Source organism: Podarcis tiliguerta (genome assembly GCF_965153285.1).
Source record: "Podarcis tiliguerta genome assembly, chromosome: 3".
In the NCBI taxonomy this organism is placed as follows: domain Eukaryota; kingdom Metazoa; phylum Chordata; class Lepidosauria; order Squamata; family Lacertidae; genus Podarcis; species Podarcis tiliguerta.
The window spans coordinates 118,168,073-118,194,942 of record NC_139536.1 but is presented as its reverse complement, the minus strand read 5'-3'; the positions used below and the strand labels follow the sequence as shown (position 1 = coordinate 118,194,942).

Here is a 26,870-nt window from a genome sequence, read left to right as displayed (position 1 = left end):
TGTTAAAACTTTCCCCTGTAGTCCACTCTTGTGCATGAGTGGGGAACCTGTGGCCTCTCAGACAACAACAGTCCCCAACCCCCAGTATCCCTGACCATTGACTATGCTGGCCATTAAGAAGGGGGGGGGGGGTACATACATTATAAATAACAAATGGCAATGGCACCTCAAAATGCACTGTTTTTGAAACTTAGCAGTACCATCCTGTCCATACCTACTCAGAAGCAAGCTCCATTTAACTCAGCAAGACTTACTCCCTGGTTAGTGTACACAGCAGGGGTAACTAACCTTCTGGTATGACATGGGTGGGTGTGCCTTTGATTGTGAGAGCCTTGCACAAGCAAACGTCCCCCTCCCCATAAATGATTTGTGCAAGGAAAGAGTTTATAGCGGAATCGGCTACACTGGCAAAGAAAAAGCGCTTTATAGGCATTGTTCATGCATTCTAACACTATGACACCAGATGGCGCTGTGGAGTTCCGTTTTTGCCAACCCAATTTCTCATACTGTATAAAGTTTTCAATGCGATTAACTTAAATGCTTCTTTGCTGTGTCTAGATCCAGCCGGCCTCCTCTCCACTCATCCAAAGCCAGATCTGATGAGCAGGGAGGGACTTCTTTGCATCTGCATCTAAACCTCCCCCCTCCAAGCACTGGGTCTTTCTTTTTTCTTTTTGCTCCGGCTGCTGCCCCAAACCATGGAGTTTTGGGCAGTCAGAAAAGTTTGCAAGGGAGTGTGTGTGTGTGTGTGTGTGTGCATCAGGCACTGGGCATTCCCTCTAAATCTGAAATTGCATTCCTAGCCCTGTGTGTGTCTCAAAGCCCCAAGCGAACCCAGTCCATGTGCAGAGAAGTCACTGCTGTGCCCCAGGCAAAGGGCAGAACAACTGAGCTGCTGTTTCTGCCGTGTCTGGAACTGGAGTCTCCCACTGACGACTGCTCTCCTGTCCCAGCACACGGAAGCAGGAAATACGTCAATGCCTGCTTTTTAACCTCTAAATCCTTATCACTGCAAAAGTTGACACTTCAATCCTTAATAATTTTTGCTGTTGCAGTTTATATTAAGCTGCTTTATCTGTAAAGCTCAGCGCAGATTTGCTCTCATTCTCACAGCTTCTCCCCTCGATTCTTGCTTTGTGTAGGGTTTTGTTTCTTACACGTCATAATAAGCTGTATCATACCCTCCAACATTCCTCAGATGAAAATAGGGACATTTCTCATTCCCCCCCCCCCAACTGATCCTCTTCAACCCCCTGTTTTTGTGCCCCTTCCCACAGAGCATTTCCTATCAGAAGAAGGGTGAGTGCCCCCATCCCGACGTCAACGGGACACAGGCCCTCCACCATCCTGAGAAAAACCCATAATCCCAATTTTATTTTATTCTTTGGTAGATTGACAAAAAGAAAAACACACACCAATAAGAAACTTTTAGAAAGGGGCAAGATTAGATGTGGATGCACAAAGCATTTATTTTTAGATCAAGACTCCTTCCACTCCTCTCTGCCCCCTTTCTTCCTGCCTAAGGGGGGCCTGCCCTCTGTCTGCCCCTCAGAGCCCCCTGCTTGGGGGGAGGGGTCCTTCATTGGACTCGCAGCTGCCTGATGACCAAGCGCCACAGAAAAGTGAGGAGCCAGGAAACAGCCCCTTCCCTTGCCTTGCAAGTGCCTCAGGACCGCAAGACCTCAAGAACTGCCTCTCCCCTTCTTTGTTTCCCTCCTCCACGTGAGGTCTGGAGGGTGGCAACAGGAGAACGGGGCCTTTCTGCAGTGGCTCCCTGCTTGTGGAGTGTTCTCCCCAGGGAGGTTCGCCTGGTGCCTTCCTTATATATGCTTAGGCGCCAGGCAAAAATGGGATTGTGTCTGCAAGAGAGTTCTGTGCAGGGAGCGCTCTCTCTCACCCCACTGCGCAGCAGCTGATGCACAGAGTTCCTGCTTTGCACAACGCGACAGAAAGTTATCAGGCGCGTTGAAAGCTGTGCAAGAGACCTTTGCAGGCCTCCCAATCCGCAGGGCCTACAAAGTCCCTTTACGACAAGCCCTGCCCTTTCCTGCCCACACCTGACATTGTGCATGACATCAAGTGTGGGCTGGATGGGTGTGGCCTGCCCAGAATGACCTCTGGGGCCAGATGGGGAGGTTCCCCATGGACTGGAGGTTCCTGACCTCTGGTAACACCTAAAATAATGATTTTTTAAAAAATAACTGAAATTTTGGGCATCATATTTGGATTTGTTTTCATTTCTTCCTCTGGTTGTTGTATAATTTTTAAATATTGCTCCATCCTTATTCTGAACTAGAATTAATTTGAACCATTTTTATGTATCTGTGATTGTCCTTATTGCTCAATTAAAATGCCTTACTTTTGTGAGAAATATATTGTGCTTTAATAGTACATGGGAATTATTTTAATCATAGGAAACTAATCTGTTGATATTTTGATACTGGAGTGAAACTATGGGCTATTATTACTCAACCAATTAATAGTGCCATTGACAGAGCAACCCTAGGCCTGCGTAAGCAGAAGTAACCTCAAACGATTTCAGTGAAACTTTCCCCAGCTAAGTGTGTGCAGGATTGCAGCCTCATAGTTTGTTCATAGGAAATACAATCCTGACATACAATACAATCAATAATATTTATCATCCTTTTATCTCAGTTTCAGCATAGCATTTACTCACAAAGGAATGAATATGGAAAAAATGTTTGCAGGGAAATCTGAACTGGAACCAACAAATGTATCCCAGATCTAATCAGATCTTTCCTGTAAAATTCCCAAGAATATGTAATTCCATTGAATCTAGTTTCCATATGCATTCCTGTTGGGGAAACAAAGTATGTATCATTGACAACAAAATATGTCTGGGGTTTTTTTTGTTCTCATGTTTTAATTTTGTTTAAATCTGCCCCAAGAACCATTTTAATAAAAAAGAGAACAATGATCACACAATTTCCACTAGTCCAGTTGTGAAACTTTTTTTAAGAATGAAAGAAAGGCGGAGAGAATACTGAAAGCAAAGGGAGCCCCATGATTCCATCTCTGCTACTTACTGATGACACAACCATCTCCATACGCGTTGGCAGTGAGGGCCGTCAGCTTCACAGAGTGGGGCACAGGATGACCAGAAGTCAGCCCCAGAGGGAGTGGCCACCGGTTCTTTCTAACCAAAGAAAGACACAGTCATTTTTATTTTGTTTTTATTGCCTGGTAGGTCATATTTCCCAGGTAAGCATCCTAAGGCACCTTGGGGCTTTGAAGACTTGGTGGGAGATACCTGAGATACAGGATTCCTTGGCTTGCAGGAAATGGTAGTGGCAGGAGACCAGTGCCCCGTCTTGCAGGGCTCACCGGATCAAACGCTTCTGGCTACAAAAAATGCCCTGGACGCTGAACACTGGCGTGTCGGGGAGAAGAGGAGGCTTGACACTTTATCCCTGACTAAACAGCTGCAGCAACTGCTAAGTACATGGAGGGGGTTGTCTGGGTTGGGTTCCCCATTATTTTAATTCTTGGCCTTGGGAAAGGGTCTGGAGGTGGGAAAGCTGCAGCGACCGCCCAATGACCCAGGTAAGGAAGGCTTCTAGGGGCAGCTTTCTGGAAAGGGTTACAATACACACAGGTTCTGCTAGATGAGCACAATGCGTTCTCAGGAAATGGTTTGTTAGGCGAGCATTCACATAACAAGTCAATGATTTCCATTCATTCCTATGGGGAAATTTCTAATGCATTCCTGAGCCCAAATTTTGACGCCAAAGGACAGAAACCCTGCCCAGAAAACTCCAGGAAAACCCCCTGAAACCCTGCAGAAGGCAAACAAGGAAGGGAAAAAAATATTTGTCTAATCTCTTCCCCCACCCCCAGTTTCTGGCAAAACAGCTGTCACGGATGAGTAAAACATAAAGAGTAAGGCTTGTTTAAGGCTGCTTGTTTTTTGTTTTTGTGTGTGTGGTTTTTTACAGTACTACCCACACACCTGACTTTCTGGATATCTGAATCTGTGGTGTGCAAGGCGAGGTTTGGGCGCTACTTCCTTGTGTTTGGATAAGGGACTTTTCATACAGCAAGTGCCAGTGGGACCCTTGGGTTCAGTCCTGCTTCCTGCTTGCACTAAATGACAGGGCTTTAATGGCAACTTTAAAAAAGAAATGCTGCTATATGTTATTGTGCCTTCCCCGTTGCTGTGAGAGAATTAAACTATGCCAACAATATATTAGTTCTTAATTTAAATATTTGGCATCACGCTTAGAAGCAAATCTGGCAGTAGAAGTCCTCCTTAGCTATGCTTGGACGCAAGGCAAGGCTGAAGCTTTTCTGTTGGCGTTTTCTCATCCATTTCATTGGTAACAAAAACCCCAAACAAACAAGCATGACAAATGCGTCTCTCAGAAGTAAAATGCCTGTGGAACATGTTCGCCTGCTTGCTCAGATAAAATAAACTGAAAAGCTTAGATCAGGTGAATGGCATCAGGAAATAACTTCGACAATCCCACTGAACAGACAGTGAAATTCAACTTCCTCCCTTGCCCAGATCCTGCCTGCGCAGCAACGCGCAGCTCACTTTCTTTAACTTGCTGCCTTGGGCATGACTTCCTCTCAGTAAGCAAGAGCCCCGGACTGCGCAGGGAAGGAGAGGTCCACAGATCCCAGATCTGCATAGGAGGGCTGAGTCCAGAGAAAGCTGATCAGGTAAAAAAGCAGGAATGTATCTTATGTGCCTTGAGAAGGAGGAAAGACATCAGATTGAGGGGAACCCAAGAGATAGCTGTAGCATCACTTTACTAGGCTCTCTCCAGGAGGAAAGATGAAAAGTCTGAGTAGTGTCTGAATAGAGTATTTGCTCATTGGGAACCATTTGTCAACCCCAGGTCACGGAGTCTGAAATCTACGACAAACGAACTTACCTAGAAATAAGTCTCACTGAGCTTATTGGGACTTGTCTGGGCAGCCAAGCCTAGACTTGCTCTGAGATTGTTCGCTTTATAAGAGGAGCTGGATTAAGGAGGAGCAATAGTCTTGTTTTTCTCTGTGAATGAATCCAAAGCCAACTTTGAAGACACAGCTTGTAGATTTTTTGGAGAAGAGACGCTGCTTTGAATGGTATGTTTTGGGGGGAAAGAGGAAAGGCCAACAGTAATTCCATGAAAACATCAATCTACAGACCCATTTTTCATTTTCATATATAGTTAAAGTGTTGTGTATCATTTTAAAGAATATATATATATGGCAACAGATTTTCAAAATGGCAATTTACACATGAGTAAGACAATCAGAAGTATAACACACAAGATAACTCAGAACTTCTCTAATTGTTTTCTAAAGTTCAGTTAAAGACCTCTCCAGGAAAACAGATAATAGGTTAATGACACTTTATCGTTTTGATAATATTTCTCATTTGGTGAACTGACAATAAATTTTATCCTAGGAGCAGAATAAGAAGACCTTCAGATAACAAAATTTATGTTGGGCATGCCTGTTACATTGGTCACAAAAACATGCACCTCCTCTGCCAACGAATGAAAAGAAAAATCTACATGATTTACTTTTATTTGAGAGTCATAACCTTAAGCAAATATGATGTTACCTGAAACTTTTTTACATGCACCATTTCTTGTGACCAACATAAAAACACAATGAGCAACTTGAGTAGCATAAATGTTCTATCGGGTGTGTTCACCACATGCCAGAAATCAAGAAGCCAGGATTCTTGTTGCTCAAAAATGAAAATCACAGGAAATTCCAACAGTATCGGACTGGCAAGTTAAACTTTTTGAGTATATAGAATTGGCCAAAATGACCTATAAGATCCGAGATCAAAAAGGGTCAAAGTTTGAGGAAGAATGGGGAAAATTTGTTGCTTATATAAAGATAAATTGCAGAAGTTTAAAAACTGTACCGGGTCTGACATAAATCATGTGATGTGCACAAAAAGGGAATAAGAATAAGAATCTGTAGGAGAAGATATGTATTAAGAAAGCTGCTGCAGAGGAGGAAGGAAGTCAAGGCGCGAGTAGGCACTTTGTAAAGAAGACGGTACAAAATATTGATTTTAAAAGATTGCTTTATCTCTCTTTTTGTTTTTTTATTTTTATAATTTGTATCTTATGTTTTTCTTTATTCTCTTTTGTTTGTGAAAATTAATAAAAAGAATTAAAAAAAAGGAGTGTGATAATATAAACTGTGGCAGGAGGTAGCAGCAGCAGCAGCAGCAGCAGCAGCAAGCTCTGCCATTCCTCCAGAGAGCTTAGGTGCAGCAAGAGAGAGCTAAAGGGCTTCTGGACTTCTTTGTAAGGATGATGCTGAACTTAATTCAGCAAATGAAACTAGTGGAGGAGAGGGGTTTCCGGCCATAGTCTTCACCCCCAAAATCAGATCTGCCTCCTGTGCTTTGAGCATCACTTGAGCCCAGACTCTTACTTATCCCCAACGACCTTTTGCCCCCTGCTTCCTAGGCACAGCTCCACACTTTCCCAGACTGTGTCTGAGCGCTTCTTGCCAGGGGCGTAGGAAGGGGGGTGCGGTCCGCCCCGGGTGTCATCCTGGGGGGGGCACTTACTGAGGGGCTTGGCCTGCAGTGCTCCTGAGCCACACGTCTCTCCAGGGAGTGCCGCAGTGGCTTGGGGCCCTGCGCTGCCCTCACGCACAGATTGCCCCGTCCCCGCCCCACCGGTTGCCAGAGCAGCTAGGTCTGCCCCTGCTTCCTGCCCCACCCTGTTTCCCCCAGGAAAACCCACTCTTTAATGCTGAATTGGGACAAACAGCAATTCAGGGTTTCTGTGGAATTGTTTTCAGTGGTAAAAAGTGGTATTTCGCAGGGAAAGCAGAGATGCAGAGCTTTAAGGCGTGGACCTGTGCCTAGAAACACGGCACAAAAGGACGTTTGGAAGAGCCCCGGGGAGGAGCCACAAGTGTCCCACAAGCACCAATTAGTTTCCGTATTGCAACAACTACAGTTAGGCACGTGCTGCAGCTCCAGGCGACGTGTCAGTCAGGCTCAGAGGTGGATGTAGAGGAGCGTGAACTGTTTGGTCTCACGGGGTGCAGAGCCTCACGGGTGCCAAACTATGTTGTAGAATGGGAGGTGGGGGGGGCGCTGCATTTTGGTGTTGTCCAGGGTGCTGCTAAAATGTGAGAGCCCAAGGTCCACCACTGTCAGGCTGCTTTGCAGAGAGAGATCTGGGGCTCCCTCATCATCACAGGGCACTCCTGCTCTCCTCCCCTGACTGGCTTTCTCCCCCCCCCCCCCCCCCCGCTTGCATCACACTAGTTTTCTAGAGCCACTTCAGTCTGTTTTCTGGCCTGGTTTTGGCATCAAAATAGCACCGGTTGCTCCGATGGATGCCTTGCACCAGACAAGGGGCCGTGTCCCTGGGAGTTCTTCTGGACCTCTTGGTGGCTTGCGATACCATTGACCATGGTCTTCTGCCCGACTGGCTCTCGGAGGCTGGTGGCAGTGAATTGCAGGGGTGCTGTTTTTCCCTGGGCTGATGGGATCCAGAAGGGGGCTCTGGGGTGCCTTGAGTTACTGCTATGGGATCCTGTCCCCCATGTTGGAAGGCTTTAAAGGGAAGAAGGATTACAAACAGGGAGACTGTAAAATAAGAAAAGGAATTTGCCACAGAACAGCAGCAGCGGCATAATGAAGGAGCAGTGTGTGTATATAGGATTCTTAAAAAACAAACATGCTAACTTTCTCTACAGCCTATTCTTTATAGGACTGACTCTTTAGAAGGGAAACTATGTTAATTTTATTCAAAAATAATAATAGAATATCATATTTTGATTTCCTTGTAGGTTCTACAGCAACAAAACATGGAAAAAATGCTGCCTTGGAAGATAACAATGTTCTGTACCCTCATAGTTGTCAGCACAGCTTCCCAAAATTTTAATTTTGGCTCGTTCATCCATTCACCTGTGAGTAATGTTTACTGTGTGTAGCTTCACAGTTATGTATGAGCACATGGCTGTTCTTTCAATGCAGAGACACTCTGGAAAGCATGGCAGGGTTGGCCAGAGCTTTCCTCCTGTGGCTGCACTGCTGAAGCCAGCCGTACCACAGGGGGAAGGAGCAGAAGAGCCCCTGCAGAAACCGTATCAGGACTTGAGGAGGCCAGCCCAATTCACCCCTGTGACTTTCTGACTCCTACGTCAGAGAGCTCTGAAAAGGCAGAGGCCCACATTTCTTCAGATCTTGCTTCTTTCTGAGCGCACTCTGACTTTCAAGACTATCGGTTCACTAGGGATGAGTGGGTTTAGCTCTTCTTGGAGCCCCTTCCCCCCATTGTATTGCCCTTAACCAATTTTCCTAATGTTGTGATGTTGTGGGTGCATCTCTTTCAGATTTACAGCAAAAGTAACGGAGGAGAGGAACAGAGAGAGTTGCACAGGCAGAAACGGCAGGGTACGTTAATACGTCTCAACAGTGTGTTTTGCCTGAAGGCAGAATCTTTGTTCTTAGATATGCAGTCAGGGTACTCTGGCCTGAACACAAGAAATCCTTTTCATCATGAAAGTATTCAGATGAACTGTTTGCTAAGAGCATAGTACAATTCAGCGTAAGAATGGAAGCATCAAAGATGAACAGGTTTATGCGTGGTTATTTTAACTTTAACAATACTTTCCACCAGTTTCCCCCAAACAGACACTGAGCTGACTTGTAATTTCCAGGATCCCTTCTGGATCCCCTAAAAAAAAAAAAAAAGAAGGTGTTCCATTGGCCACTTTCCAGATCTAGAACTGTCATCGCTTTGTCATGACTGGATTGTTGGGGGGAAAGTGGGGTTTAATACCCAACCCACAACAGTGGTACCTCGGGTTACATACACTTCAGGTCACAGACTCTGCAAACCCAGAAATATTACCTTGGGTTAAGAACTTTGCTTCAGGATGAGAACAGAAATCGCGTGGCGGCAGTGGGAGGCCCCATTAGCTAAAGTGGTGCTTCAGGTTAAGAACAGTTTCAGGTTAAGAACAGACCTCCAGAACGTATTAAGTTCTTAACCCGAGGTACCACTGTACTGTAGTTCAGGCTGGACAGCTAATAGGATCCAGACTCCAACTGTCAGTCAAAAGGACATTTATATGGGCATTGCAAATCAACGTGAGACCACCTCAACCAGCAAGTAGCTGAGGGGGTGAAGCCTTTACAAATTCTCCAACAGGAACACCTCTGTAGCCAGTCTCTGTGAGGATACCAGTTAACACCACCCAATGCCACAACATTTCCTCCTTTGGACATTTCCTTGATTTCATTTATCATCTCAATATCTCCTTTAGCATTTTCATCAAGAGGATGATAGCATGTCCTCGTTACTAAATTATTATCACCCAAACTGATTCTGTGACAGAGTCTGCCTTTGGGGGATTCCTGGTTTGCTGGACTCCCTGTCTTTGACATACAGAAAGAGATATGTCCGTCTCTGTCCTTCCTCTAGCGCTTACATCCAGAGATAACGGTGTCCTACTGGTTGTCTCCATTTTCCATTGTGTCCACTATGTCGATGTCATCTTCTAAGACCAAGCACTCCAGTTCACCCATCTGGGCTCAGCGTCTTCTAGCATTAGCATCCAGTGTCTTTGGCACTTGTGTTTTGGCCAGAGGTATTTTGGCCTCTCTAAATTGCTATCCTGTGCCTCTGCAATCATTATTTTTATGGGGCTTTTATGGGATTTTTATGCCTCCCTCATTTGAATCATCATTTTAAAAATCTTCATCCAAGGGCTGAAGGATCTTGGCTCACCCACATGAGAGAGAGAGGAGAATGAGAATGGAAATGAACACATTCAGGCTCAAAAACTTGGAAATTTGTTGGGACAAGGAGAAAGCCAGCAGCCCCCTGGTCCACAAATGTATTCTCAGGCGAGGCCTCCTTGTTCCTGAGCCTGAGGCTGTCTTACGTATAGAGAGATATAAACGATTTGTGAGACTGAAACAGGGAGTTTCTGATTGGTAATTATAACATGTCTAACTTATCAAATTGTTTTCCAGATGTGACATTAGGCATCTCACCTGTAGAATACACGGTTGCTGTTGAGATAAGTCTTCCAGATTCCTCCCTCCTGGAGGCCCTCAGAAGTTATTTAAACAGCCTTAGCTTCCCAGTCTCAGTAAATGCTTCTGATTCAGCTGTGAACATTTCAAGCATTGATGTCACCACAGGTGGGTTATATGTCACTAGTTTCCACTTTTTTAATTGGCTTTCTCTGGTTTTAGGTTTTTGTTTTGTTTTTAAGAAAAGGGGGGAAAGTCCAATGAGAAGAGGCTAGATTTAAAAAATATCTGAATTAGACTAAATGTAGCTGGCATTTTGTGATATTTCCAGAGTAATTTACAGCTGTACTGTAGGGTTTTCTACATTGTAAAAAGAGATGGCGAGCTCTGCTACTACAGTTTTAGCCAATATTAGAGAAACTGTCCAACTGTCTGGTCAAATAATGCTGACAACTTTCAAAGAACTATTTGTGCAGTGTGAATGTCATGCACAGAGGGAATTATAATTAGGAAGTAGACGTTGCTCAGCAAAATGCCCTGTCTCACCTGCACCCTTCCTGTTTCATGCTTTTTCACCTTAGTGTGCAGCTCAGGTGGCCCCCAGGGCACCCACTGTTCTTGTGAGTCGGGCTATGAATGGCCGGCCAGCGCATGCAGAGCTACTCCAGCCTGTCCCAGTGCTGCGCCGGCAGGAGAGAGCTGCACCTGCCTTGCCCAGCGCCCTCCTCGGGGGACCTACTGTCAACCGCAATCTGCAGGTAGGAGGGGGGGGGGTGTTGTTGTTGTTTAGTCGTTCAGTCGTGTCCGACTCTTCGTGACCCCATGGACCAGAGCACGCCAGGCACTTCTGTCTTCCACTGCCACCCGCAGTTTGGTCAGATTCATGTTTGTAGCTTCGAGAACACTGTCTAACCATCTCGCCCTCTGTCGTCCTCTTCTCCTTGTGCCCTCCATCTTTCCCAACATCAGGGTTTTTTCCAGTGAGTCTTCTCTTCTCATGAGGTGGCCAAAGTATTGGAGCCTCAGCTTCACGATCTGTCCTTCCAGTGAGCACTCAGGGCTGATTTCCTTAAGAATGGATGCGTTTGATCTTCTTGCAGTCCATGGGACTCTCAAGAGTCTCCTCCAGCACCATAATTCAAAAGCGTCAATTCTTCGGCGATCAGACTTCTTTATGGTCCAGCTCTCACTTCCATACATCACTACTGGGAAAACCATAGCTTTTACTATACGGACCTTTGTTGGCAAGGTGATGTCTCTACTTTTTAAAATGCTATCTAGGTTTGCCATTGCTTTCCTCCCAAGAAGCAGGCGTCTCTTAATTTCGTGGCTGCTGTCACCATCTGCAGTGATCATGGAGCCCAAGAAAGTAAAATCTCTCACTGCCTCCATTTCCTCCCCTTCTATTTGCCAGGAGGTGATGGGACCAGTGGCCATGATCTTCGTTTTTTTGATGTTGAGCTTCAGACCATATTTTGCGCTCTCCTCTTTCACCCTCAATAAAAGGTTTTTTAATTCCTCCTCACTTTCTGCCATCAAGGTTGTGTCATCTGCATATCTGAGGTTGTTGATATTTCTTCCAGCAATCTTAATTCCGGCTAGGGATTCATCCAGCCCAGCCTTTCGCATGATGAATTCTGCATATAAGTTAAATAAGCAGGGAGACAAAATACAGCCTTGTCGTACTCCTTTCCCAATTTTGAACCAATCAGTTGTTCCATATCCAGTTCTAACTGTAGCTTCTTGTCCCACATAGAGATTTCTCAGGAGACAGATGAGGTGATCAGGCACTCCCATTTCTTTAAGGGGGGGGTAATGGGCAGTAAATGAGGGCGACCATACTGTAGCAGCTAGGGTGGAAAAGGAGTATTTCACATTATGACATCTGATTTTGACGTCAGCAGAATTTGAAATTTGCTGGATTTTGACATTTCATTGAAAACACTTTTATCCCTTTCCCCAAGGAATTCAGGGAAGGGCCATTTCATGAAATTTCATTTCAGCTTTAGAATTTGAACTTTGCTTCCCAGTGCTTTTTGTAACATTTGAGCCCCTCACTTGTCACACATTTACCATGTGAATTATCTCTAAGACTGACTGCAATCCTATACTCGCTGACCAGGAGCAAGCCCTGAATTCAGTGGAGCTTGCTTCTTAAAGACGGCCCAGCAACGCCTCTGGTCTCTCTTGCCTGCCCCATGGATGAGGGAACTCCTTCCTGAGAGAGGTCTTCCGCAGGACTTGCCTGCCCTCCTTTATTCTTATTGCTACACTCTCTGAGGTCTTCTCCCCGATTTTATTTACAATCTTATTCCTGCAGCCAAGCTGCTCTTCCTCTACATGCAATTCCATGTGCTTCCAGTGCTGCAGTTTAGTCTAAGGTCTCTCTTCTTTGCTGTGTGCAAAACAACAAGACAGGAACAGAGATTTAAGATTTGAGGACAGATTGAAAGAATTTTACGGTGATTTTTTTTAAAACAAAATTTATTGCTGTGTAGTAATCAGCAGTAGTTGCTACTACTAGTAATACTACTTTTCCGGTTCTTTTCTGCACTAGGTGTTCCGTTTATATACATTATAAAAATGTCTGTCCGGCTTGACAAAGACTTTGAAGATGATCTGAGAAATCTGTCCTCTAGCATGTTTAAGCGATACAAAAGTGATTTGGAGAAAGCGGTATGTTTGAGCTGGTTCTGCATGTGGCAGAGATATATTGCATTTCTGTTATTATTACAAGATCACAGGGCAGTTTACAATATAAAAACCCAAAAATACATTGTTGCAAACAAAACGATGCCCCTCCCCCACACCATTAAAATGGCCATAGATTGTTTAATTAGTCAAAGGCCTGGGAGAGGAGGAATGTTTTTGCCTGGTGCCTAGAAATATGTAATGATGGTGCCTGGCGAGCCTCCCTGGGGAGAGTATTCCACAAGCGGGGAGCCACCACAGAAAAGGCCTGTTCTTGTCTTGCCACCCTCTGGGCATCTCACAGAGGAGCCACAGCCAATGACTGCAGGGTCTGGGTTGGTTCATATGAGGAGATGCATGTGCGAGATTAGCAGCCAAACCTAACAAACACATATTCTTGCTAGTTAGCATATGGTAAAGGTAAAGGACCCCTGACAGTTAAGTTCAGTCGCGAACAACTCTGGGGTTGTGGCACTCTTCTCACTTTACTGACTGAAGGAGCCGGCGTTTGTCCGCAGACAGCTTCCGGGTCATGTGGCCAGCATGACTAAACTGCTTCTGGCGAACCAGAGCAGCGCACGGAAACGCCGTTTACCTTCCTGCTGGAGAGGTACCTATTTATCTACTTGCACTTTGATGTGCTTTTGAACTGCTATGTTGGCAGGAGCTGAGACCGAGCAATGGGAGCTCACCCCGTTGCGAGGATTCGAACCACCAACCTTCCGATCGGCAAGCCCAAGAGGCTCCGTGATTTAGACCACAGTGCCACCCGAGTCCCTTGATAGTTAGCATAAGAAGGGGCTAATACTACAGAGCTATATTGCTGATAGGCAGCTACTCATACTACGGAAAATGTAGTTGGCAGAGAGGGCTCTGTGTGATGTCATTTCCCCTCTTCCCTCTCCCTCCCTCCTCTCTCCTCAGCCAGCCATGAGGACAGACGTGTCCTGCACTTGCTCCAGTTCCAGGCACAAGCCTGAGACTGATTTTACTATAAATATAAGTATTTCCCCTGCATAGTTTTTACTGATGCTGTAGCTGAAAACCAATGCAAGACTATTGAGTAAAAAAATCACATTTTGAGCTTACTTTCCAGTTGTCCAATTAAATAAAGGGGGAAGCCAGCTTGATTTGTAGCTGGACTTAATTAAAGGAAGGCACCACTTACTGCCAATTCTGACAGGCTTCCATATTGCTGCCGAGGATGGGACTTCTAAAACTCTCTTCAGCCCATGCATGTGAGACCTGGAGAGGTAAATTGCAATTCATATCTCCTCTCCCAGCTATTAAAATACCTCCCACAAGGTGATCCTTGAGGTATGGCAGAGATTTTCATGGGTCAAAACTTCATGGTACATGTTATAGTGCAACATACCTGCTGAGATGATTCTAATAGCTATTGTCAGGGAGAGGCAAACAGGAAAAGATGAAAGGACAGAAACCAGCAGTTATAGAGAGCCTAAAGAGATGATCAGCAGCCTGTCGTCTGACAGTGGGTCTGACGTAGAGGGGGAGGAGGATGAGCCTGGAACAAGTCATTCTGTACACAGAGGAAGTCAGGGGAGGAGTTTCCGCAGACTTGCATGCTGGTTACGGAAAAGGAAGAAGAAAGATTAGAGGCGGCAACTGCGCAACAACGGGACGGACGCTAATTGAAACGCTGGAGATGTACGTTTGAACTTTGTCAAATAAATCAAATAGTTTGGAACTGGCTGGGAGCCCAGAGTCTTATCTATGCCACTGGACAGCATTAAGCCTCTGACAGCTATCATCTGCAGAATATAGATTTAATATCTTCAAAAAATATCATAAGGGATCCTTACATGGGCTGCTTTGGAAAACTGCTCAAAAACTGATTAGTGCAAAATGCAGCTGCCATGTTATTGACTGGGCGCTATTATCATTTTACAGCAGCACTGTGCCAACTGCACTGATTCCTTAAACGGAGCACATTTAGTGAGTTGAGGTGGGTGAAGGTTATCCATTCCAAAATGGTTCGGAAAGGGTCCAAAAACTATTGAGCCCCCAATATACTCCTGATGGTGACATTGGGGTCCTGATATGGCCTGGTGGCCTTGCCGATTTAGAAATGATTTACTTAAGAAAGAGATTCTAATTGCAGAAGCTCAGTGGAAGTATTTTTAATCTTTAATGGATCATTTCCAAATTGGGTGCAGGTGGGCCATCCATAAACAGATTAATAAAATCAGTAACAGAGTAATAAAGTAATGTAATAGATTCATTTCATTTCACGCATGAAGTAGGCATGTTCACAGTCTACTAGGTGAAATAAAACACTCCAATTTCCTATGGGGTTTTAATTGTCTCATAAAGATGTCATAATTTATATTGTTGGTGTTTTTTTCCAGTTTACCAAGGGATACAAATCATTGCCAGGCTTCAGAAGTGTAAAAGTTGCAGGATTCAGGTATCGAAAACATTCACCTTCTTTCCCTTTGCACTCACTTGGATTACAGGAGAAAATTAAAAAAAGCTTTGATCTTTGTACATTAGTCACATTATTGAATTTAAACATTTTAGAAAAGCACTTCCGAGAAAGAAGTGCAATTTGGCATGGGCTTCCTCAGAAGGTGGTGGACTCACTGGAGGTTTCAAAGCAGAGGCTGGATGGCCATCTGTCACAGAAGCTTGAGCTGAGATTTCTCAGTTGGGGGGACTTAGACTAGATGTCCTCAAGGTCCCTTTGAACTTGACAATTCTATGATTCTGTGGCTGTGTGGCCATTCCAAGTGCTGCCCATCTGCAAAGAGCCCGACACCCTGCAAGTGACCACAGGGCTTTCTTAAAGGATTCCATCTGGACACCTTGTTAATTTTAAAAGGTAGGCGCAGCACACGCAAACACATGCCTGCTCCCACCACATGTTTCTTGACCCCCTTCCCCTTTTGGAAAGGAGGCACCTTCGTTTTGCCTCCACTCCTCTCAAGCAGTTGACATTCAGGGGGGGTTTACACTTCTGTTTATTGTTATGCTCACTGCATTTCCAGTGCTTACTTTTAAATCCATGTTAATACAATGTTATCCAAAATGCAAATGAACCCTGCACTTTGTTATGGAATTCTGCTCTTGAATGTGCTGCTCATCATACCAGTTTCACACCGAATGGAGTCCTGCTTGGTCTCTAGCCACAGTGTGAACACCTTTGCATGTAGGTGCAAAGCCAAAGCAAAACATAATATTTATTTGAGTGTAAAATAACCTCAGCACCTACATATTTTATTCCACATCCTGCTTAGCATGAGGTTGGGATGCCAGAGCCTAATTAAAATAGCTTTTGGCAGGGGCTGCAACTTGCCCATCATCAGTATCAATACAAAAATCTGAATATTCACTAGCATTTAAAATAGGATAGGGAGAATTTTATTTCAGTTTTAAAGCCTTTTATGTTTTTAATATTTTGCTTTCCTCTCCATTGGCCAGGTAGATAAGGTGACAAAGAAGCTGTAGCTGAAACTAGTTTCTCCTTTTCCTTCCCAATATCTATAAAAATCTTTTTAAAATGTTAAAAACATCATGAAATTTTTCATTATTTATTACTATATTATTACATAGAATCATAGAATTATACACTAGGGTCACCTAGTTCAACCCCCTGCATTGCATCAGTTCTGCCTTCTCTCTGTCACTCAATAGCATTTCTCTGTCTTCTCCATGCAGAGGACCTGCCACTTGCTTGTTCTTCCTCTTGCTTCAAGCATAGCCAAAGAAACCTTTTTAAAATTGTTTTTAACCCCTCTTGCAAGCCTGAGTTCATCCTTAGCTGGACCCAGCTAACCTGCTCCTTGCAACTGTTTGCTACTCCTTTGTGATTTCCCCTTTCTTCTATTTCTTATACATGCCCTTCTTACACCTCAGCTCATCTGTAAGCTCCTTAGATGCCTCCCACTTTTCTTTCTTGTTGGTATTGTCTGCATTTGGGCCTTCAATATTTCTCCTTTAAGAAACTTCCATCGATCTTGGACTCCCTTCTTTTTGAGTATTTCTGAAATAATAATAATAATAATAATAATAATAATAATAATAATAATAATAATTTATTATTTATACCCCGCCCATCTGGCTGGGTTTCCCCAGCCACTCTGGGCAGCTTCCAACCAAATATTAAAAACAATACAGCATCAAACATTAAAAACTTCCCTAAACAGGGCTGCCTTTAGTTGTCTTTTAAAAGTAAAATAGTTGCTTATTGCCTTGACCTCTGCTGGGAGGGCGTTCCACAGGGCAGGCGCCACTACCGAGAAGGCCCTCTGCCTGGTTCCCTGTAACCTTGCAATGAGGGAACCACCAGAAGGCCCTCGGCGCTGGACCTCAGTGTCCGGGCTGAACGATGGGGGTGGAGATGCTCCTTCTGATATACAGGATTGAGGCCGTTTAGGGCTTTAAAGGTCAACACCAACACTTTGTTTTTTTTAATAATATTTTTTATTCATTTTCCAATACAAAATTATATAATCCATACATCTTAATTACATCCCATTTCTCTTTTTTGACTTCCCTCAACTTGTCTGAAACGCCTTCATAATTTTACTTCTTCCACATTTCTAACTTATGCTTATATTATTGTTATATATTAAACCCTATTTTTAGTAGTATTCTAACATTTTCCTCACAGAGCTTCATTAAAACTTACAAACATTATCTGATTATCACTTAATTTTTGCAAATACTCTATAAATTTCTTCCAATCTTATGTAAATCTCTGATCTCGTCGATTTCGGATCCTTCCAGTCAGTCTATCAAGTTCTGCATAGTCCATCATTTTCATTCTCCATTCTTCTATCGTAGGTAGCTCCTCTTGTTTCCATTTCTGGGCCATCAGTATTCTAGCTGCTGTCACTGCATATGAAAATAACTTCTTTTCTTTCTTATTTATCTCATTAGCTGTAATGCCTAGTAAAAACGCTTCTGGTTTTTTAACAAATGTATATTTCAACATTTTCTTCAATTCATTATATATCATTTCCCAAAAGCTTTTAACTTTCTTACATTCCCACCACATATGATGGAATGTACCTTACTTTTCTTTACATTTCCAACATTTGTTACTTATCTTATACATCCTTGCTAATTTCACCGGTGTTACATACCATCGATACATCATTTTCATCACATTTTCTCAGCACCAACACTTTGAATTGTGCCCAGAAATGTACTGGGAGCCAATGTAGCTCTTACAGGACCGGTGTTATGTGGTCTCGGCGACCACTCCCAATCACCAGTCTAGCTGCTGCGTTTTGGATTAATTGCAGTTTCCGAGTCACCTTCAAAGGTAGCCCCACGTAGAGTGCATTGCAGTAGTCCAAGCGGGAGATAACTAAAGCATGCACCACTCTGGCGAGACAGTCCACGGGCAGGGAGGGTCTCAGCCTGCGTATCATGGGATCTCTCATACAGTGATGCTTAAGCTTTTTGAAATTGGCCCTCTTAAAGTTCAGAGTGCATGTCCAACTACACTCACTGTTCTCTTGCCTATGTAACATGAAACCCAAGAGGACAGGATCACTTCTTCCCAAGTTTCCGAGTTCTTCCACTTGGTCAATTAGTTCCTCCCTATCGGTGAGGATCAGGTCCAAGATAAATGATCCCATTGTTGCTTCTTCCACCTTCTGAGAAATGAAATTGTCAGCAAGGCAATGGAGGAATTTTTTGTCCTTTCATTCTTGGCAGAGTTTGAGTTCCAACAGATATTTGGGTAGTTTTAGTCTCCCATGACTACTATGTCTCTTCTTTTTCGAAAGTTGGTAATCTGCTCTAGGAAGGCATAATCTAAGTCTTCAGTCTGGCTTGGCGTTCTATAGCAGACCCCCATAGTAAGGTCGCTGTTGTTTTCCCTCTCTTATCTTACAATTTATACCCATATACTAATAATGAATCTGAAATAATCAGGTATGATATCCTTTTTGCATAGACCTGGAAGCATCATGGTTCAGTATGAATTAACATCAGCAGTGAATATGCCGCCTGAAAGTGCAAATACAGATGCAGCGGAAGCCTTAGATCGTTCCTACAAGATTGTGCCCACATCATTTGAGGTGTCTTCAATGGAAGTGCATGGTAATGTCAAAAGCCTGCTTATTGAGATGTATATTATCATTTTAATGGTAGAAATGCCATTTTTCTCCCACAATGAATACACATATAAAACACCCTCCAGACCACCCCATTTTGATTATGGAGAGAGAAGCTGAGCCCCCTCACACTTTGCCTTTAAAGCACATTCAAAGCACATTCTCTCCCTCAAAGACTTTTGATCCCTGCAGTCTGCTAAAGAGTTGCTGGTAACTGTAGCACCCTGAGGAGGAAGCTGCAGAGCCCAGAATCATCTGAGGGGAAAGTGTGTTGCAAAGCCTGTGTCCCGGGTGCTCAGGAGCCTCTGGGCGTGCTGCAGGGTGTCTCCGGAACTTTTTGGTGGAAGCTTCATGTTCTGGTTTCAGAGAGCTCTCCAAATAGTTTTATGCAAGGAACTTGTCGTTCTGTTGTGTGTGCAGACTGAGGCACCTTCCCAATATACGTGTATGAATACATCTGCATTCCAAGGGGAAGAGTTTAACCTTGCTAGGCCAGAAGGATGGTCTTCCCTGCATCCACACAACAGTAAGAATCAAATCTACCTGTCTTTGGTGGACGGGTTTTTAATAGTCATTAGTCAATGGGACGCGGGTGGCGCTGTGGGTTAAACCACTGAGTCTAGGGCTTGCCGATCAGAAGGTTGGTGCTTCGAATCCCCGTGACGGGGTGAGCTCCCGTTGCTCAGTCCCTGCTCCTGCCAACCAAGCAGTTCGAAAGCACCTCAAAGTTCAAGTAGATAAATAGGTACTGCTCTGGCGGGAAGCTAAACAGCATTTCCATGCGCTGCTCTGGTTTGCCAGAAGCGGCTTAGTTATGCTGGCCACATGACCCGGAAGTTGTGCGCCGGCTCCCTCGGCCAATAAAGCGAAATGAGCGCCACAACCCCAGAGTCAGTCACGACTGGACCTAATGGTCAGGGGTCCCCTTACCTTTACCTAGTCAATGGGTATTAACTGCTGATGTGGGAAAAGCAGGGCTCTAGGTGCTGGTGGAAGAAGGGATAAACTCAGCTTCCTGTCAAAGAGCAATGTTGCCAGCATCATACATGGTTGTCAATATATCACATCAGGAATATGTATTTGGGTTGCAATCGCAGCTGATGCTCTGCCAGTGAAAATTGGGAATAGAGATTCCTCATTTGCCCTGGAAGGTGGGAAGCACACCTGCCCATTGGTGCTGCCTTCATTCTAAACATGGAGAGTTTAAACCCACTCAGCTAAAGGCCATTGGTCACTTTGGAAAATCCCACTTATAAAACTCCATGACAGGAAAGCAAGACATGTTCACTTTTGCCGCAACCACCCTTGGTCAAGGCCTTGTCTAGACTCTGCAAACTAATTTTCCAAAGCTTTTCTGGGTGCGTTCAGAACAAGAGCAAGTGAAACTGTGAAATGAATAGTTGATGCATTAGCTGAGTGGCACTCTGTACATGTAGCAAGAAATAAAGCTTTCTTTTCGTTGGTTTTGAGAACTTCTCCTTTTGCCTTGCAGGTGGAACAAACATCTCCATTTCTCCTGACGACATTTTTGAGGGTGATACTGTAACAATGACATGCCAGTCAAATTCTTCTTCGGGGGCAACCTGGCACTTCCCAGAAACTTTTAGCCGTGGCAGGGAGCTTCTTAAAAATGACACTATAGATGGAAAGTCAACATCAACACTGAAAATTACAAACATTAAATTGGAAGATGCCGGTAATTCTAAATAGAAAAGTATTTAAGTCAAGAGTGTAAGAATTGCTATACTGAGTCAGACCTAGGCTTTACAGTCACCTCCTACCAAAGTGAGGACAGGGGAAGTAGTCTGTCACTAGGGAACATGGGGAACAAATACAGATTATTACCCTCTGTAAGACAATACTCCAAAGAATAAAACCGCATCAAGCAAACACTGCAATATTCTGCATCAAACAAGGCTGGGAGTGTATTGGGTGGCCTGCAGTGACCATCATATTCAACAACAATGACCATCATATTCTAAGATTGTAACATACAGAGTGACATGCAATGGAAACCTAGATTCAAAGAAGGGATGCAGCCGTGACGAGGGCGCCACAGCTTTCTCTGTGTCTTGTTAAATCAATTCTGCAGGTGTTCTTGCCCTTCCCAAGAGTCCTGCACTTCCAGTTGTCTGACCATAAAATAGGGGGGCCAAAACACTGGGCCAAAACAAACAAGATGAATTTTAACAGGGAGAAATGTAAAGTATTGCACTTGGGCAAAAAAAATGAGAGGCACAAATACAAGATGGGTGACACCTGGCTTGAGAGCAGTACATGTGAAAAGGATCTAGGAGTCTTGGTTGACCAAAAACTTAACATGAGCCAACAGTGTGACGCGGCAGCTAAAAAAGCCAATGCAATTCTGGGCTGCATCAATAGGAGTATAGCATCTAGATCAAGGGAAGTTATAGTGCCACTGTATTCTGCTCTGGTCAGACCTCACCTGGAGTACTGTGTCCAGTTCTGGGCACCACAGTTCAAGAAGGACACTGACAAACTAGAACGTGTACAGAGGAGGGCAACCAAAATGGTCAAAGGCCTGGAAACAATGCCTTATGAGGATCGGCTAAGGGAGCTGGGCATGTTTAGCCTGGAGAAGAGGAGGTTAAGGGGTGATATGATAGCCATGTTCAAATATATAAAAGGATGTCACATAGAGGAGGGAGAAAGGTTGTTTTCTGCTGCTCCAGAGAAGCGGACACGGAGCAATGGATACAAACTACAAGAAAGAAGATTCCACCTAAACATTAGGAAGAACTTCCTGACAGTAAGAGCTGTTCGACAGTGGAATTTGCTGCCAAGGAGTGTGGTGGAGTCTCCTTCTTTGGAGGTCTTTAAGCAGAGGCTTGACAACCATATGTCAGGAGTGCTCTGATGGTGTTTCCTGCTTGGCAGGGGGTTGGACTCGATGACCCTTGTGGTCTCTTCCAACTCTATGATTCTATGATTCTATGATTCTATGATTCTAGGTGTGTCCCCCGGGGTCTCAGGTGTACCAGGAGGGGTCATGCGACCCGATTATCTCTCATGATTAGTTAATGTTTCTTTAGTGAGTTGGCAATATTTATGTTACCTATAATCTCCATTCTGCGGAAGGAACTGTGGGCTTTTTGCTGGTTAACTCATGCAGATACAGGAAATCCAGAGCTTGAACATCTTCCACAGATGGCTACCCAGCCTTGGCTTGAAAATCTCCAGCAAGGGAGAGTCTGCCACCCTCCAGGCAGAGGCAGCTAGTGCCCATTGCGCCTGTGCCAAAACTGCACATAGTCAAAACACATCGAGTGCCATGGGGGTATGTGGCCAAAGTCTCCCCCCCCCCGAGGCCTGTCCCCTTTTAATTATTTTATTTTATTTTGCGAAGCACATGAAGCTGGATGGGCACAAGGTAAATGTGAGTATGTTGCGGTCTTACTGTATAAGAAATAGAAGAAGTAATAAAAATTGGATTTAAAATGTAGCATCTAGCACAGCACATTACAATTGTGCAACAAGCAGAAAAACCCTTAAATGGTCTACCAAGACCACCAGCCATTTTCACTGAGAGCCGCTGGTCTATCTCCTCCTTAAAGGAAAACGCCCAGAACGGAAGGCAGTTCTCCAGAGCAGACCAGACCAGAGCAGAAGAGAGAGGAACCAAAGCTTGAAAACCATTAATGCAGCCTAAAAGTGCCCTTTCGGGGGAGCTGCTCCACACACAAAACGGCTGACTGTTATGCAGTTCCTTTGCACATTCAGATCAGCGGTGTAAATGTAAAGGTTTTGCCACTCATTTAATGCTTTGATTCAATTGAGTTAATTTTATCATGGAGATGAGACAAGCTGGAAGGTTCACAGTTGGATCTGGAAATGTTTGAGCACATTGCTTTATGGAGCTAAATACCAGATTTTTGTCTTTTTTGCAGGTTATTACCGTTGCAGCTTTAAGGAATGGATTAATAATGTGTCAGTCATACATGTTGCTGGGACTGATATAACAGTCTCTCCAATCAAAATTGTGCCCTCAGAGGATGTTGTGATTGTGTGCAATGGTGACACTAAAGAACTGAGTTGCTGCACAGACAGAGATATCCAGCTCTTCACTTATTACTGGAAAACAAATGGAGCAATAAATATTTCAGGTATGAAGTGCAAGAATCTCTCTTGGCTCCTAAGTGTGCATAAAACTTTTTCTTTGCCCAACTCCACACATGCATCTCTCTCACAGCATTTGCAAAGCACAAGGAGACCTGTCAAGAGTCAGGCTCTTTCTCCTGCGCTGTCATTGCCGGCTCCACAGAGTGGTGAATCACAGCAGTGGTGGACTTTGGGCTTTAAAATTCCAGCAGCACCCTCACCCTGGCCACTCACCTTCCATTGCTTGTCATTGCTGCTCCCAGTGCAGGCGAACTGGTCCTGTTCCCCTAAATCCGCCTCAGATTGCAGGCAGAGCCACAGCAGCCTCTGGAGTCAGCCAGGAGGGTCAGGGCGATGCTGCTGCCATTCCCTGCTGGTATCCCTTTGCCTCCTTCACAAGGAGAGGCCCTTATTTCCCTTGTGAGGAGGGTGGGGGGAGAGAAAACTGCAAGGGGGAGGGGGATTATTGATTTGTTTTTGTTCTTATTTTTACTATGTATTTTGTGTTTTCTATATTGTATTTTTATGTTGTGCTCTGCCCTGAGATCTACAGATGAAGGGCAGCTACAAATTTAATAAATAATAATGATAATAACGGGACGCGGGTGGCGCTGTGGGCAAAACCTCAGTGCCTAGGACTTGCCGATCGTCGCGGCGGGGTGCGCTCCCGTCGTTCGGTCCCAGCGCCTGCCAACCTAGCAGTTTGAAAGCACCCCCGGGTGCAAGTAGATAAATAGGGGCCGCTTACTAGCGGGAAGGTAAACGGCGTTTCCGTGTGCTGCGCTGGCTTGCCAGATGCAGCTTCGTCACGCTGGCCACGTGACCCGGAAGTGTCTTCAGACAGCGCTGGCCTCCGGCCTCTTAAGTGAGATGGGCGCACAACCCCAGAGTCGGACATGACTGGCCCGTACGGGCAGGGGTACCTTTACCTTTTTACCTTTAATGATAATAACACTTTGGTTTTGTAAGCATTCCTTGTGAGTCCTTGCAAAACACTTTGAGGGTTTTTGTTTATTTGCTAGTGTATGCAAGAAATGACCACAAAGCGAACAGCTTTTGATGGGAACTGGGGGTGTTTCATTCATTCCTAGTCACAAATTCCTGTTGCCTCTCCTTGTCTTCCAGTGGCTCAGTCAGTAGAGCAGGAGACTCTTAATCTCTGGGTTGTGGGTTTGAGGCCCACGTTGGGCAAAAGATTCCTGCAAAGCAGGGGGGGGGGGGGGTTGGTCCCTTCCAGCTCTACAGTTCTGTGATTCTAAGTGTGGTATCTTTGGCCTAGAGCAGCTTTGGATATGGCTGGGAGCAATTGTCTGGCATGTCCCTGAAAACATCCTTCTGGAATTAAACAGGCCGCTTTGGATAAGTTTGTAGGACATGTTAGTCTCTACTGGGAGTAGGAGCTGATAACATACTGGCCAGCTTCTAAATGGGGGTGATATCGTACTCTGACCACCCAGCGACACTGACACTGAAGCAACTCTTCAGCTTTGCTTTGAGTCAAGGTGTTGACCAGTTTTCAGCCTCAGTTGCAGGTAGTGCTTTGCCCTGCTTCTAACTCATTTCCCTTCCTTGCAGGGACCACCACTGCCACTCACAACTGTACCAAGTACCTCCTTCAGGCTAATGAATCTCAATGCCCAGCAGACAAGTCTGGAACCAAAACGGATTACACATGTGAGCTGAACACTACCAATGGTGCCCGCAAACACAAAGTTATCCGTGTGACATATTTTCGAGTGGGTAAGCATCTCTTTGGGAAGGACTTTTCTCCTTTGATTTCTTTGTGTGTATGCTATTCTGATGTTTAAGTTTCTGCTATTTTACCGTAAGCCATGCTGAGACAATGTGCAAAGTGGGAGACAATCTCCCTAAATAAACAAAATAATGAACTCACAATCAAATCCCCAATGTTTATGTTTCACCAGCAAAGGTGAATGCAAATCTTATTATTATCCGTGTGTGTGTTTATTTGCAGCTTACTATATTTTGTATCAATGTGATCCAAATATCCTTATACTTGTCCATACATTACACTTGTCTACACTGTATGGCGTCCTGATGTTTCAAGAGATAAAACAACGTCTCTTCTCCTTTCTTTCACAGCAAAGAAGGTAGCATGCAATTCTTCAGAGATTGGCACCGGAGAGGATGGAGCTGAGCTCACAAGGCCTTGCAGGAATGAGGCAAACCACCCTGTCAGAGGAAGTATCACCTATAAGTGCAAACATAATTCATGGGAAATCGTGGGAAATAGCTGCCTAGCTGTCCCAGTGGACAACCTTCTCAGCTCTGCAGAGGTAAAAGCATCCCTTTGTCTGGAGCACAGGCTGCCCCAGACTATTCAGAGAAGTAGATTTTTAAAACTAAGCATTATACACTGCAACAACTCAAATTAGCAGCCTTGTGCAAAACGAGTTGAGCACATATGTAAACAGAACATTGCTGGGATATATCAGCAGGTTTAAGAGCTTTTAAAATGGTGACAGAGAGGTCACAAAGTATGAAGCATTCATTTGGAGGGAACACATAGGAGTAGAATAATAATAATAATAATAATAATAATAATAATAATAATAATAATAATAATAATTTATTATTTATTCCCTGCCCATCTGGCTGGGTTTCCCCAGCCACTCTAGGCAGCTCCCAACAGATGATGATGATGATGATTAAAGTGATAAAACATTAAACATTAAAAGCTTCCCTAAACAGGGCTGCCTTCAGATGTCTTCTAAAAGTTTGGAAGTTATTTTTCTTTGACATCTGATGGGAAGGTGTTCCACAGGGTGGGAGCCACTACCGAGAAGGCCCTCTGCCTGGTTCCCTGTACCTTAGCTTCTCACAGTGAGGGAACCGCCAGAAGGTCCTTGGAGCTGGACCTCAGTGTCTGGGCTGAAAAATGGGGGTGGAGACGCTCCTTCAGGTATACAGGATTGAGGCCGTTTAGGGCTTTAAAGGTCAGCACCAACAGAATTGTGCTTGGAAATGTATGGGAGCCAATGTAGGTCTTTCAAGACCGGTGTTATATGGTGGCCACTCCCAGTCACCAATCTAGCTGCTGCATTCTGGATTAGTTGTAGTTTCTGGGTCACCTTCAAAGGTAGCCCCACATAGAGCGCATTGCAGTAGTCCAAGCGGGAGATAACCAGAGCATGCACCACTCTGGCCAGACAGTCTGCCACTCTTGCCGCCTCTGCCAGCTGGCCCTGCTGCCATGCCCCCCACTGCCACCCTCCACGCTGCCTCTGCCACCTGCGGGGGAAGTGCCTTGGGGGCTTCTGCTGCCCGAGATGCCTCGGCTGGGCTGCCCTGTACCTCTGGCAGGATGAGTGCTTATTATTTTATTAGTAGTCCAACATGTTTTCTCTCTGGTAAGCTTTCCTCAGGGGCTGATCTCGCTTATTTTTTTGTAAGCTCTTCAAAGACTTCAACAGCTGTATATACTGGGTTATCTCCACTTTATGACAAATTGAAGACACCTGAGTGAGTTTGATTGCAAGTATATCATTTTGGGGTTTTGTGTAAGTCATAGCTGTCAACTTTTCCCTTTTCTTGTGAGGAATCCTATTTGGAATAAGGGAATTTCCCTTTAAAAAAGGGAAACGTTGACAGCTAGGGTGTAGGTTCTTTAGAAGCTTTGCGCTGTCCCTTAAAACAGATGGTCTTTGAACAGCTTGCAAAGAAATAAGTGAGATAAGCCCAGGAACAGGTTTATTTATTTATTTATTTATTTATATTATTAATATAATAATAAGCACCTATCCTTTCCCACATCTCCCATGACTGTTCAGTGTGTGTGTGGGGGGGGAGCCAGAATCATGGGGGAGGGGATCTTTATTCCTTCGCTGCCATCACAGTCCCTGAGCTTCTGTGAGAACAGGGCAAAGGGCAGCCTCCAGCTCCGTCTGGGGCTCAGGGAGGAGAGTTTCTTGTGGGGCTGCTGCTCATGCATTGGAATGTGGGCTTTGTTTTGCTGTCACAGCAGC

The 26,870-nt window shown here is 44.6% G+C and overlaps 1 protein-coding gene across 8 annotated transcripts in view; it reads left to right on the top strand.

Moving 5' to 3' along the window:
- Positions 1 to 26,870, top strand: part of ADGRF5 (adhesion G protein-coupled receptor F5) — a 51,210-nt gene that overhangs the window by 9,478 nt on the left and 14,862 nt on the right. For 2 of the 8 annotated variants that reach the window (XM_083435561.1, XM_083435558.1), the window contains exons 2-14: positions 3,957 to 4,006; positions 4,595 to 4,683; positions 7,789 to 7,908; positions 8,335 to 8,395; positions 9,983 to 10,153; positions 10,567 to 10,743; positions 12,543 to 12,661; positions 15,046 to 15,104; positions 18,606 to 18,751; positions 20,258 to 20,461; positions 22,674 to 22,889; positions 24,460 to 24,624; positions 24,988 to 25,181. In XM_083435561.1, coding sequence (XP_083291687.1) covers positions 7,807 to 7,908; positions 8,335 to 8,395; positions 9,983 to 10,153; positions 10,567 to 10,743; positions 12,543 to 12,661; positions 15,046 to 15,104; positions 18,606 to 18,751; positions 20,258 to 20,461; positions 22,674 to 22,889; positions 24,460 to 24,624; positions 24,988 to 25,181 — 1,614 coding nt within the window. In that variant the 5' untranslated portion in view covers positions 3,957 to 4,006; positions 4,595 to 4,683; positions 7,789 to 7,806. Of the gene's footprint in view, positions 1 to 3,956; positions 4,007 to 4,525; positions 4,684 to 7,788; positions 7,909 to 8,334; positions 8,396 to 9,982; positions 10,154 to 10,566; positions 10,744 to 12,542; positions 12,662 to 15,045; positions 15,105 to 18,605; positions 18,752 to 20,257; positions 20,462 to 22,673; positions 22,890 to 24,459; positions 24,625 to 24,987; positions 25,182 to 26,870 lie in introns of all 8 variants that reach the window. The other 6 variants (XM_083435560.1, XM_083435557.1, XM_083435559.1 and 3 more) reach the window with 5 other exon arrangements.